At 47.5% G+C, this 13,703-nt stretch overlaps 1 protein-coding gene across 1 annotated transcript in view; it reads right to left on the bottom strand.

Annotated features, from left to right (window-relative positions):
• LOC129715704 (dedicator of cytokinesis protein 2) overlaps positions 1 to 13,703 on the bottom strand; it is a gene marked incomplete at its 3' end in the record, with an annotated part of 264,879 nt that overhangs the window by 48,770 nt on the left and 202,406 nt on the right. The window contains exon 12 of the mRNA XM_055665562.1: positions 4,303 to 4,382. Within this exon, the coding sequence (XP_055521537.1) occupies positions 4,303 to 4,382 (80 nt within the window). The remainder of the gene's footprint in view (positions 1 to 4,302; positions 4,383 to 13,703) is intronic.

Below are 13,703 nucleotides of genomic sequence, written 5' to 3'. Positions count from 1 at the left end.
TGGATGGAGTGGGAGTGGATGTGGAGAGGATCCCACAGTGGGAGAGTCTAGGACCAGAGGGCACAGCCTCAGAATAAGAGGACGTAATTTTAGAAAGGAGATGGGGAGGAATTTCTTCAGACAGAGGGTGGTGAATCTGTGGAATTCTTTGCCACAGAAGGCTGAGGAAGCCAAGTCAGTGGATATTTTTAAGGCAGAGATAGATAGATTCTTGATTAGTACGGGTGTCAGGGGTTATGGAGAGAAGGCAGGAGAATGGGGTAGGAGGGAGAGATAGATCAGCCATGATTGAATGGTGGAGTAGACTTGATGGGCCTAATGGTCTAATTATCTAGTCTATCTATGGTATAAACAGACATTTATTTCTATGGTTGTAGAGGGGTGGATTGGCAGATGGGTGGACAGGGGAGATGAGGAGTCAGATAAGGAAAGAAGTGGAGAATAGGAATAGATCGGGTAGACGCACTATGTCTCTTGCCCCATAGTAGGGGAATCGAGAACTAAAGGATATAGGCTTAAGGTGAGATGGGGGAAAGGTTTAGTGGGAATGTGAGGGGTAACTTTCTTCACACAAAGGGTGGTGGGTGTATGGAACGAGCTGCCGGAGGAGGTAGATGAGGCAGGTACAATCGCAACGATTAAGAAACATTTGGTCAGGGACATGGATAGCACAGGTTCAAGATTCAAGTGAGTTTATTGTCATGTGTCCCTGATAGGACAATGAAATTCTTGCTTTGCTTCAGCACAACAGAACATAGTAGGCATCGACTACAAAACAGATCAGTGTGTCCATATACCATTGTATAAATGTATACACACATGAATAAATAAACTGGTAAAGTGCAAATAACAGATAATGGGCTATTAATGTTCAGAGTTTTGTCCGAGCCATGTTTAATAGCCTGATGGCTGTGGGGAAGTAGCTATTCCTGAACCTGGACGTTGCAGTCTTCAGGCTCCTGTACATTCTACCTGAAGGTAGCAGGGAGATGAGTTTGTGGCCAGGATGGTGTGGGTCTTTGATGATGCTGCCAGCCTTTTTGAGGCAGCGACTGCGATAAATCCCCTCGATGGAAGGGAGGTCAGAACCGATGATGGACTGGGCAGTGTTTACTACTTTTTGTAGTCTTTTCCTCTACAGGGAGCTCGTTTAGAGGGATCTGGGATAAACGCAGGCAATTGGGACTAGTGCAGATGGGACATGTTGGTCAGTGTGGGCAAGTTGGGCTGAAGGGCCTGTATGCACGCTGTATGACTCTATGAATGAAATGTATTGCCAGAGGGAAGGATATATATGGAAGGTGGAGGGGGCAGGTTGGGAAGAGAGGTGGGATAGGGGGGAGATATGGGGAAGGTGGGGGTGGGGGGGGGGGAGGGGGGGGGGGGAAGAAAAAATGGTGTTACTAAAAATTGGCAAAGTTCAATGTTCTACCGTTGAGTTGTGAGCCTCCAAGCTGAACACGAGGTGCTGTTTGTTCCTCCAAGTTTGATATATTTAATCTAGTTGTTCATGAGTACCATGAAACATTTCATTATTATTATAACCATCTTGAGAAAAATACTTCAAAAATTCATGGCAAAATTTGCGTGGTTGGATTTCCATGAGTCAGGAGTTCCATAAGCTGGGGAACCCCCTGTTCCTTGGAGATAGTTGCAAAACATCCTAATGGCACAGATTCAAAGCAGGGCCAGGAAAATCTCTCTGGCCCATAGCTACTCACCATCGATCAAACAAGTAACGCAATTATTCCCTCATTAAAGCGAGCTGCATCCAAATTGATGACCACCCTGCACGAATACTTAGAAACATAGAAAATAGGTGCAGGAGTAGGCCAGTAGGCCATGGCTGATCATCCAACTCAGTATCCTGTACCTGCCTTCTCTCCATACCCCCTGATCCCTTTAGCCACAAGGGCCACATCTAACTCCCTCGTAAATATAGCCAATGAACAGGCCTCAACTCGAAGGGCCGAATGGCCTACTCCTGCACCTATGTTCTATGTTTCTATGTTTACCTTGAATTAGAGTAATTCAGTGCAGAAACAGGTCCTTTGCCCCAACCTATCCGTGCCCCATCTAAGCTGGGCCAATTTACTGCTGTTTGGTCCATATTCCTCTAAACCTTTCCGATCTAAATGTCAAAATGTGGTTATAGCACCTGCCTCAACTGCCTCCCCTGGCAGCTCGTTCCCAACACCCACCACCCTCAGAGTGAAGATGTCACTCCTCAGGTTCTTATTAAATCTTTTCGTTTTCGCCTTAAAACCTCCTTGGTTCCTCTAACCTGGGAGTAATCGCAGACGGCCATGGATGCCAAATGATTTGGTATTTTTTAAGGCGTAGATTGACAAGTTCTTGATTACCGAGTGGGTCATAGATTACGAGGAGAAAGCAGGAGAATGGGGTTGAGAGGGAAAGATAGATCAGTCACGATTGAATGGTGGAGTGGACTCGATGTTCCGAAAGGCCTAATTCTGCTCCAATGTCTTATGAAGCCAGAATAAGAGTGAAATAATGTCTAAAGGGCCTGTCCCACTTACGCGACCCGTTACGGGCGACTGCCGGCACCAGTGATAGGTCGCCGAAATTATCCACATGTTGAAAATTCAGCGTCGACCAGAAAGACGCCACGACTCTTTGGAGACCTCTCAAGACCATACAGGCGACCCCTGGCGACATGTCGCAGGTGACCTCTCCTAGGGTCGTGAGAGGTGAGAGGTCTCCAAAGAGTCGTTCCGTCTTTCTGGTTGCCGCTGAATATTCAACATGTTGAAAATTTCAGCGACCTATGATGGGTAAAGGTCGCTTAAGTGGGACAGGCCCTTGACTTACTCAGACCATATGAAGTAGCAGCGGAACCAAGTTTAGTTTAGGAAACAGGCCCTTCGGCCCATCGGGTCCATGCTGACCAGCGATCACTCTGTACACTAGCACTATCTTACACAGTTGAATTGAATTGAATAGAATATTTCATTGTCACATGTGACAAGTCACAGTGAGATTCTTTGCTTGCACACCCAAGGTATGCATATAGTTGCCACATGAGGGCGCTGACAGAGTTAGAACCCCTCGCTGGCTCCTCCTTTGTTCTCCCCCCCCACGGAGATCCCCCCCCCAAACCGGGTCATAGAGTGATACAGCATGGAAACAGGCCCTATGGCCCAACTCGCCCACACCAGCCAACAATGTCCCAGCTACACTAGTCCCACCTGCCTGCGTTTGGTCCATATCCCTCCAAACCTGTCCTATCCATGTACCTGTCCAACTGTTTCTTAAACAATGGGACAGTCCCAGCCTCAACTACCTCCTCTGCCATCTCGTTCCATACACCCACCACCCTTTGTGTGGAAAAAGTTATCCCTCAGATTCCTATTAAATCTTTTCCCCTTCACCTTGAACCTATGTCCTCTGGTCCTTGATTCCCCTACTCTGGGTAAAAGACTCTACCCATTCTATTTCTCTCATGATTTTGTACAGCTCTATAAGATCACCCCTCATCATCCTGCACTCCATGGAATAGAGGCCCAGCCTACTTAACCTCTCCCTGTAGCTCACACCCTCTAGTCCTGGCAACATCCCCGTAAATCTTTTCTAAACCCTTTCCAGCTTGACAATATCTTTCCCAGAACATGGTGCCCAGAACTGAACACAATATTCTAAATGTGGTCTCACCAACGTCTTATACAACTGCAACAGGACCTCCCAACTTCTATACTCAATAGGTAGACAAAATGCTGGAGAAACTCACCGGGTGAGGCAGCATCTATGGAGCGAAGGAAATAGGCAATGTTGTGGGTCAAAACCATTATTCAGTCTGAAGAAGGGTTTCGACCCGAAACGTTGCCTATTTCCTTCACTCCATAGATGCTGCCTCACCCTCAGAGTTTCTCCAGCATTTTTGTCTACCTTCGATTTTCCAGCATCTGCAGTTCTTTCTTAAACCTTCTATACTCAATACTCTGAGTGATGAAGGCCAAAGTGCCAGAAGCCTTTTTCACCACCTTATCTAGCTTCGACTTGACCTACCTGTACTACTAGATCCCTCTCCTCTACAACACTACCCAGAGGCCTACCATTCACTGTGTAGGTCCTGCCCTTGTTCGACATTCAAAAATGCAACACCTTACATTTCTCTGTAATAAATTCCATCCACCATTCCTCCGCCCACCTGGCCAATCGATCCAGAAGTCGGTGGAGATGGGGGGGGACAAACTCGAGTGTACACACAGGTGGAGTGGAGATAAACATTGACAGCGACTTTGCCATCTCCAGCGCGGAGGGAATTGGAAAGGAACATTTTACCTTGACCTTTGTGGTTTATGTCTTTGGCAGTGACAACCTTGTGGATTAAAGTGTGGAGGAAATCATTTTCAGCTGTGACTCTGTTGGGAAGAGAAGAGAAAGCTTGAGAAATAATCAACAGGCCGTTACACGCGGAAATTGCCCGAGTGGTGTGCGGTGACACCGATTACCAAACCAATTACCCTCCAACCAAGGCCAAGGCACATCTTTTTGTTCTTTTTTTTTATTAGAAGCATGTATACAAATAGTAGCAAGCAACAATTTAATTACAGATTTCTTACATAGCTTCACTTTAAAAAAATGTTTTTAAAGAATAAAGATAAAGGGAGAAAAAAGATGAGAAAAACTATAAACTAATAGAGAGAAAAAGAAGAGGGAAAAAGAAATTACAAATAACAAGATTGTGGAGATAGTTCCAGGAGATGTTAAGTATAATTATTCATCCAATCCCAAACTCAAGTTTCAACCCTGGTTTTGTGTTAAACCAATTCACTTCTTTAAGAAATCAATAAATGGAGACCATATTCCAACAAATAATTCTGGTTTGTCAATTAAGACGAATCTTATTTTTTCCAAATGCAAGGTCTCAGTCATTTCCGTAATCCACATTTTAATTGTGGGGGCTGCTGGTTTTTTCCAAAATTTTAGTAACATAGAAAATAGGTGCAGGAGGAGGCCATTCGGCCCATTCGAGCCAGCGCCGCCATTCATTGTGATCATGGCTGATCGTCCCCTATCAATAACCTGTGCCTGCCTTCTCCCCATGTCCATTGACTCCACTAGCCCCTAGAGCTCTATCCGCAGTGGCTTGCAAAAAGTTTTCATACCCCTTGAACTTTTCCACATTTTGTCACGTTACAGCCACAAACGTAAATGTATTTTATTGGGATTTTATGTGATAGACCCACACAAAGTGGTGCATAATTGTGAAGTGGAAGGAAAATGATACATGGTTTTCAAATTATTTTACAAATAAAAAACTGAAAAGTGTGGCGTGCAAAAGTATTCAGCCCCCCTGAGTCAATACTTTGTAGAACCACCTTTCACTGCAATTATAGCTGCAAGTCTTTTGGGATATGTCTCTACCAGCTTTGCACATCTAGAGACTGAAATTTTTGCCCATTCTTCTTTGCAAAATAGCTCAAACTCAGTCAGATTCGGTGGAGAGAGTCTGTGAACAGCAATTTTCAAGTCTTGCCAGAGATTCTCAATTGGATTTAGGTCTGGACTTTGACTGGGCCATTCTAACACATGAATATGTTTTGATCTAAACCATTCCATTGTAGCTCTGGCTGTATGTTTAGGGTCGTTGTCCTGCTGGAAGGTGAACCTCCGCCCCAGTCTCAAGTCCTTTGCAGACTCTAACAGGTTTTCTTCCAAGATTGCCCAGTATTTGGCTCCATCCATCTTCCCATCAACTCTGACCAGCTTCCCTGTCCCTGCTGAAGAAAAGCATCCCCACAGCATGATGCTGCCACCACCATGTTTCACAGTGGGGATGGTGTGTTCAGGGTGATGTGTAGTGTTAATTTTCTGCCACACATAGCGTTTTGCATTTAGGCCAAAAACTTCAATTTTGGTCTCATCTCCACATGGCAGGTGGCAAACTGCAAACGGGACTTCTTATGGCTTTTTTTCCCAACAATGGCTTTCTTCTTGCAACTCTTCCATAAAGGCCCAATTTGTGGAGTGCACGACTAATAGTTGTCCTGTGGACAGATTCTCCCACCTGAGCTGTGGATCTCTGCAGCTCCTCCAGAGTTACCATGGGCCTCTTGGCTGCTTCTCTGATCAATGCTCTCCTTGCCCGGCCTGTCAGTTTAGGTGGATGGCCATGTCTTGGTAGGTTTACAGTTGTGCCATACTATTTCCATTTTCGGATGATGGATTGAACAGTGCTCCGTGAGATGTTCAAAGCTTGGGATTTTTTTTATAACCTAACCCTGCTTTAAACCTCTCCACAACTTTATCCCTGACCTGTCTGGTGTGTTCCTTGGGCTTCATGATGCTGTTTGTTCACTAATGTTCTCTAACAAACCTCTGAGGCCTTCACAGAACAGCTGTATTTATACTGAGATTAGATTACACACAAGTGGACTCTATTTACTAATTAGGTGACTTCTGAAGGCAATTGGTTGCACTGTATTTTATTTAGGGGACTCAGAGTAAAGGCTGAATACTTTTGCACGCCACACTTTTCAGTTTTTTATTTGTAAAAAAATTTGAAAACCAGGTATCATTTTCCTTCCACTTCACAATTATGCACCACTTTGTGTTGGTCTATCACATAAAATCCCAATAAAATACATTTACGTTTGTGGTTGTAACGTGACAAAATGTGGAAAAGTTCAAGGGGTATGAAAACTTTTGCAAGCCACTGTAACTCTCTCTTAAATCCATCCAGTGACTTGGCCTCCACTGCCCTCTGTGGCAGGGAATTCCACAAATTCACAACTCTCTGGGTGAAAAAGAAAATTCTCACCTCAGTCTTAAATGACCTCCCCTTTATTCTAAGACTGTGGCCCCTGGTTCTGGACTCGCCCAACATTGGGAACATTTTCCCTGCATCTAGCTTGTCCAGTCCTTTTATAATGTTATATGTTTCTATAAGATGCCCCCTCATCCTTCTAAACTCCAGTGAATGCAAGCCTAGTCTTTTCAATCTTTCCTCATATGACAGCCCCGCCATCCCAGGGATCAATCTCGTGAATCTACGCTGCACTGCCTCAATCACAAGGATGTCCTTCCTCAAATTAGGAGACCAAAACTGTACACAGTTTTAAATTTCAGTATTAATTTTGTCGCAGTTATTAGACGGTAATCAAGAAAGTGTCTTCTACTTATCGTAAAGGTTTTGCTGTGGTCTGATAAGGCCAAGGCTCATCTACGTTGACTCCGCTTCCTGCTACTGACGGAGCAATTACCAGGGATCCTACCATCTGATGAGTTAGAGAAGCAGGCAGCTAGAAAAGTGTTCTCAGCATCTGTGTATGTTGGCTCTTTGTGGCCGTGTGTGGTGTGTATGTGAGAGAGACAGGTGCTAAAAATAGAGAGGGACAGAAAGGGAGAGGGAGATGGAGGGGTGAGTACGCATGGGAGGGAGAGAGAGAAAAAGAGAGAGATAGAGAGAGGGGGGGGGCACAGAGAGAGAGTGAGAAAGGGAGAGAAAGAGGGGGGTACAGGGGAGTGAGTGAGTGAGAGAGAGTGAGGGAGGGAGGGGAGCGAGTGGGACAGAGAGAGAGAGAGAGGTAGAGAGTGAGAGAGCGAGAGAGAGAGGGGGGGGGAGAGAGAGAGAGAGAGGGGGAGAGGGAGTGAGAGAGAGGAAGGAGAGAGAGAGGGACAGGGAGAGAGAGAGAGAGAGAGAGAGGGAGAGAGAGAGAGAGGAAAGAGAGAGAGAGAGTGAGAGAGAGAGATGCAGAGAGAGAGGGACAGAGCGAGAGAGAGAGAGAGAGAGAGAGAGAGAGAGAGAGAGAGAGAGAGAGGGGAGAGAGAGAGAGAGAGAGAGAGAGAGAGAGAAGAGAGAGAGAGAGGGGAGTGAGGGAGAGAGGAGGGAGAGGAGAGAGAGAGGGACAGAGAGAGAGACACACACAGAGCGAGGCAGAGAGTGAGAGGCTGAATTGAAACTGCCAGGGGACCAGTTGTGTGCTGCAGTGCGGTAAAGCAAGAATAAAAGTTGCACAGGAGTGCAGGAATATGAATCACACACAACCTTGACACTGTAATTGTGGGAGGATATTTCCTCTGGTCAACAAGGGCTAGGTCAAGAGATGAAGGCTCAGCGTTTGGGGGATGGTGAATCTTTGGGATCCATGATACTGACGGACTGTGGACAATGCGTTCAAAACTTGGATTGATCAGTTACTGGAAGTGAACAAAATGAACTAGGAGTGGGAATCGAACAGTGGTGCTGAAGCAGATCCAGTATATTCGAGTGTATTGTCATTTGCACAAGGGCTGTGAGGTCCAGGTACAATGAAAGTCTTACTTACAGCAGCATCACGGGTACCCAGACTCAGGCCCTCAGTCCCACGAGTTTAATCCCCGAGTTGGCGGGACTGTCACATGAGGACTGGGTTTGTATTCACTGGCGTTTAGAAGGATGAGGGGGATCTTATAGAAACGTATACAATTATAAAACGACTGGACAAGCTAAATGCAGGAAAAATGTTCCCAATGTTGGGCGAGTCCAGAACCAGGGGCCACGGTCTTAGAATAAAGGGGAGGTCATTTAAAACTGAGGTGAGAAAAAAAACGTTTTCACCCAGAGAGTTGTGAGTTTGTGGAATTCCCTGCCACAGAGGGCAGTGGAGGCCAAGTCACTGGATGGATTTAAGAGAGTTAAGGGCCTGTTCCACTTGGCCGTTATTTACGCAACAGGCCGGTAGTGACTGGGGCGCGACTGTCGGGCGCGTCATCATGCGTCCACACAGCTGTCGGGAGCACGTGACATCAATTAAAGATAAACATAAAATGCTGGAGTAACTCAGCGGGACCAGCAGCATCTCTGGAGAGAAGCAATGTGTGACGTTTCGTGTCGAGACTCTTCACTCTGAAAAAAAGGGTCTTGACCCGAAACGTCACCCATTGCTTCTCTCCAGAGATACTGCCGGTCCCGCTGGGTTACTCCAGCATTTTATGTCCATCCTCAATTTTCTTGGCCCCGCTCTGGGAGTAGAAGTGGGGGCGGATCCGGACCGCAACGGCCGTGAGCCCCAGGCCGAGTTCGGCGATCGTTTGCTGCTTCTGCTGCTGTTGGAGGTGAGACGTTGCATCGCGCCAGGGTCTTGGGCCTGTCCCACTTTGGCCGTCAGTTAAGCGACAGGTCGAAGATTTCGTGCAGGATGAAGTCCACACTCCTCCACGCCACTCCATGTGCCCGTCCCGCGCTACCCACACGCTACACACACGCTAGCAGGTCGCATAAATGGCACGCGAATGCAGCCAAGTGGGACAGGCCCTGTAGATAGAGCTCTAGGGCATATGGGGTGAAGTCAGGCACGGGTTACTGATTATGGATCATCAGCCATGTTCACATTGAATGGCGGTGCTGGCTCGAAGGGCCGAATGGCCTCCTCCTGCACCTATTGTCTATGTTTCTATGGTTCTATATGCAACTTATGCATGAATGAATCATAAATGATGTAAGACAGCAGAAGGATAAAAGACAGTGCAAAGAAAAACACAACAGTCATAAAACATAAAACATACCTACGGATCCAAGATGGCGGCCAACGCAGGCGGCTATTTGTGTGCCAGTCACAGAAGCGGATCTACACTCACATGTTACAATCGATACACACTTTCAAACCTATACTCCTACAGCAACATGTTTAATACTTTAACTCTGCTCTTCTTAAAGTCCTCTCAGATCTGTCCATTCCCTTCTCATGTTTCTGCACACTGTGGATGGCTGGATTGTAATCATGTGTTGTCTTTCAGCTGACTGGATAGCATGCAACAAAAGCTTTTCACTGCACGTGCACAGCCTAAAGTTGCAGGACAACGTGTTCTATTTGATTGTGCACGCCGGGTTGATTGCATCTGTCGAACAGGGCGGACCAAGTGAAGGTTGCAATCTCCCACCCCAGAACAAGGCTATGGTAGTGCAGATAGACACAAAGTGCTGGAGTTACTTCAGCAGGTCAGGCGGCATCACTGGAGAAAAGGAACGTTTCAGGTCGAGACCCTTCGTCAGACTGAGTCAGGGGAGAGGGAAACTAGAGGTATGAAAAGGTTCAGAAGAAAGCCGGCACTGATGACCAAAGCAAGGTGGAGCCCACAATGATCCGATGTTGGCTGTGAAAGAGGTGGTGACGAAGGGACACCTGGATGCAAAGAGGAACTAGCAGGAAGGGGGAATCGCCCTGGTGTGGAACTGGGGTCCGATGGTGATGTATCGCGGTCAGTGACTGTGGGACGCTCCCGCGGGCGAAGACGGAGGAGAGAGAGAAGGGGGAGCGAAGGGGAGAGAGAGAGAATGGAGAGCGGGGGAGGGGAGAGAAGGGGGAAAGAGAGAGAGAGAAGGCGGAGAGAGGAGGGAGAGAGAAGGGAGGGGGGGAGAGGAGGGGGAAGAGAGAGGAGGGGAAGAGAGAGGAGGAGAGAGGAGTGGAGAGAGAGAGAGAAGAGGGGAGAGAGAGGAGGAGAGAGAAGAGGGGAGAGAGAGGAGGAGAGAAGGGAGAGAGAGAAGGGAGAGAGATAGACGAGGGGAGAGAGAAGGAGAGCGTGGGGTTCATTTTCCCACACAAGCCATAGGTGACTAGGCAATCTGAACCCAAGCACCAAGTTTATAGCGGCTGAAGGTGCGCATCCCTCGGGGCAGCCCCCACTCTCCCATGGCCACCCTCCGCGGGCTGCGGGTCGTGTTGAGCGGAGGTTTGTGACAATATTCATGCCTTCACAGTGATGTGATGGACGCGGGGGTCTGGACCAATCGCTGACAAGTCCCGCCCCCCGGCAACGTCATGTGCGTTATTGGACGTTTCTGTTGAGCGGCAGTCGGTTCGTTGGCCTGTAGGCGACGCTGCCTTTCGGGTAGGTGACATTTCGACAGAGCGGCCATCCGGTAAGTTTGCTTTTAGGCGACACAGCTTTTCGGTTCATTGGCGTTTAGGCGTCCCATCTTTTCGGTTAGTTTGCGTTTAGGCGTCCTAGCCTTTCGGTTAGTAGGCGTTTCGTCTTCGTAATCTTTCGGTTCATTGGCGTTGCGGCCTCGTTTCTACTCGGTTCTTTGGCTTCGGCTTCTTTGCTTCGACTTCCTGTCTGTCGGCACCACGTCCGGGTACCCCTCATTCAGGATTCCAGATTCCAGATTCAGGGACAGTTTCTTCCCAGCTGTTATCAGGCAACTGAACCATCCTCCCACAACCAGGGGGCAGTGCTGAACTAGTATCTCCCTCATTGCTGACCCTCGGACTATCCTTGATCGGACTTTGCCGGCTTTAAGGGCTTGTCCCACTTTCACGACCTCTGCCGAGTTTGCCCTCGACTCATACTCGCAGCATGGTCGTCAAAAGGTCATAGGAGGTCGTAGGTAAGTCGTAGGAGCTCGTATGTAGGTCGTAGGTAGGTCATAGGATGGTGTGATGCTAGTCGTAGGTACTCATGACATCAAGTAGGTCAGGGCATTTTTTCAACATGATGAAAAATGTCCACGAGTAAAATAGGTCGTGAATTAGGCCTTGAAAGTGGGACAGGCCCTTTACCTTGCACCAAACGTTATTCCCTTATCATGTATCTATACACTGCGAATGGCTCGATTGTAATCATGTACAGTTTTTCTGCTGACTGGATAGCACGCAACAAATGCGTTTTACTGCACCTCGGTACACGTGACAATAAACTAAACAGAAAACAGTAAACTGACTCATAGAGACATAAAGAGACACAAAAAGCTGGAGTAACTCAGTGGGGCAGGCAGCATCTCTGGAGAGAAGAAATGGTTGACGTTTCGGGTCAAAACCCTTCTTCAGACATAGAGTTGTATTGAATGGAAACAGACACTTGCCCACACTGACCAAAGTGTCCCATCTACACTAGCCCCACCTGCCTAGCTTTGGCCCTCATCCCTCTAATCCTGTCCTATCCATGTACCTGCCCAACAGTTTCTTAAATATTGCGATAGTCCCTGCCTCAACTACCTCCTCTGGCAGCTCATTCCATACACCCGTCACCCTTTGTGTAAAAAAGTTCCAATTAAATCTTTCCCCCTCATCTTAAACCTATGTCCTCTGATCCTCAATACCTGATCTATTCCTCTCATTATTGTACATACCTCTATACGATTGCTCCTAATCCTCCTGCACTCCAAATAAACCCTTCACCTGCTCATCCTCCCCGTATAGCTCAGTCCCTCGAGACCTGGCAACACGCCGCAACTTGTTCGGTGGCCTGAAACGTCAATGATGCCGGCAGTTGCCGACACAATTTGCCAAGTGGGACAGGCCCTTAAATGTGGCCTCATTGTCACCTTCCTCGAACAAAAGGATTTGAGTATTAGAGCAGGGAGGTTCTACTGCAGTTGTACAGGGTCTTGGTGAGACCACACCTGGAGTATTGCGTACAGTTTTGGTCTCCTAATCTGAGGAAGGACATTCTTGCCATAGAGGGAGTACAGAGACTGATTCCTGGGATGTCAGGACTTTCATATGAAGAAACATAGAAACATAGAAAAAAGGTGCAGGAGTAGGCCATTCGGCCCTTCGAGCCTGCACCGCCTCAACTACCTTCTGTGGCTAGAATTTAGAAGATTGAGGGGGGATCTTATAGAAATGTACAAAATTCTTAAGGGGTTGGACAGGCTAGATGCAGGAAGATTGTTCCTGATGTTGGGGAAGTCCAGAACTAGGGGTCACAGTTTAAGGATAAGTGGGAAGTCTTTTAGGACCGAGATGAGAAAAACATTTTTCACACAGAGAGTGGTGAATCTGTGGAACTCTCTGCCACATAATGTAGTTGAGGCCAGTTCATTGGCTATATTTAAGATGGAGTTAGATGTGGCCCTTGTGGCTAAAGGGATCAGGGGGTATGGAGAGAAGGCAGGTACGAGATACTGAGTTGGATGATCAGCTATGATCATATTGAATGGCGGTGCAGGCTCGAAGGGCCGAATGGCCTACTCCTGCACCTATTTTCTATGGTTCTACGTTTCCTTGTGCTAACAATGATCTAGTCTACATTTTCATTGAACCTCGTCTCCTTTGTTCTCTCGTTTGCACACCTGAAGGGCCCGTCCCACTTGGCCGTCATTTGCGGGTCACGCAGATGGCGCGTGAAGATTTCGTTCAGCACAAAATCCTGGGACGCCGCATGTCACTGCCCATGTCATCGCGCACCATGCGAGCGTAAAGTGCGCCATGCGCGCATCACGTGCGTGTCACCACGCGCCCGTCGGGCGTCGTGACGCATAAATGATGACGCGTAGATTCCGCGCAAATGCCGGCCAAGTGGGACAGGCCCTTGACCCGTAACTCCGTGTCTCCCTCTCCCCCGACACTCAGTCTGTAGAAGGGTCTCGACCCGAAACGCCACCCATACCTTCGCTCCAGAGATGCTGCCTGTCCCGCTGAGTTACTCTGGCATTTTGTGTCTGTGGCCTTGATGTACTTTTTTAATCAGACTGACATAACTGCTCTCAACGCTCGGAATGGGAGAGCATCTGGGGCATTGCGACCGGGACATTGAATGGTGTAAATTGGCTGCCACAATGAAGGTAATGAGAATGTACAGTACACTGCAATTTTAACAAGCCATTTTATCATTACCTCTGTTTTCCTATTTAATTTAAGTCGTGGGAGTGAGATTGCTGTACCCAGGTTTGAACACCTTAATATGATTTAAGGCTGATATTCGGATGTTTTCACCTCAAGCGCGAAGCAATTAACTAAAATAGCAGAGGTATTAGA

The sequence above is a fragment of the Leucoraja erinacea genome, unplaced genomic scaffold, assembly GCF_028641065.1.
Source record: "Leucoraja erinacea ecotype New England unplaced genomic scaffold, Leri_hhj_1 Leri_133S, whole genome shotgun sequence".
Lineage (NCBI taxonomy): Eukaryota > Metazoa > Chordata > Chondrichthyes > Rajiformes > Rajidae > Leucoraja > Leucoraja erinaceus.
The sequence above is the reverse complement of the archived record's forward strand: the minus strand, read 5'-3'. Positions and strand labels throughout refer to the sequence as shown.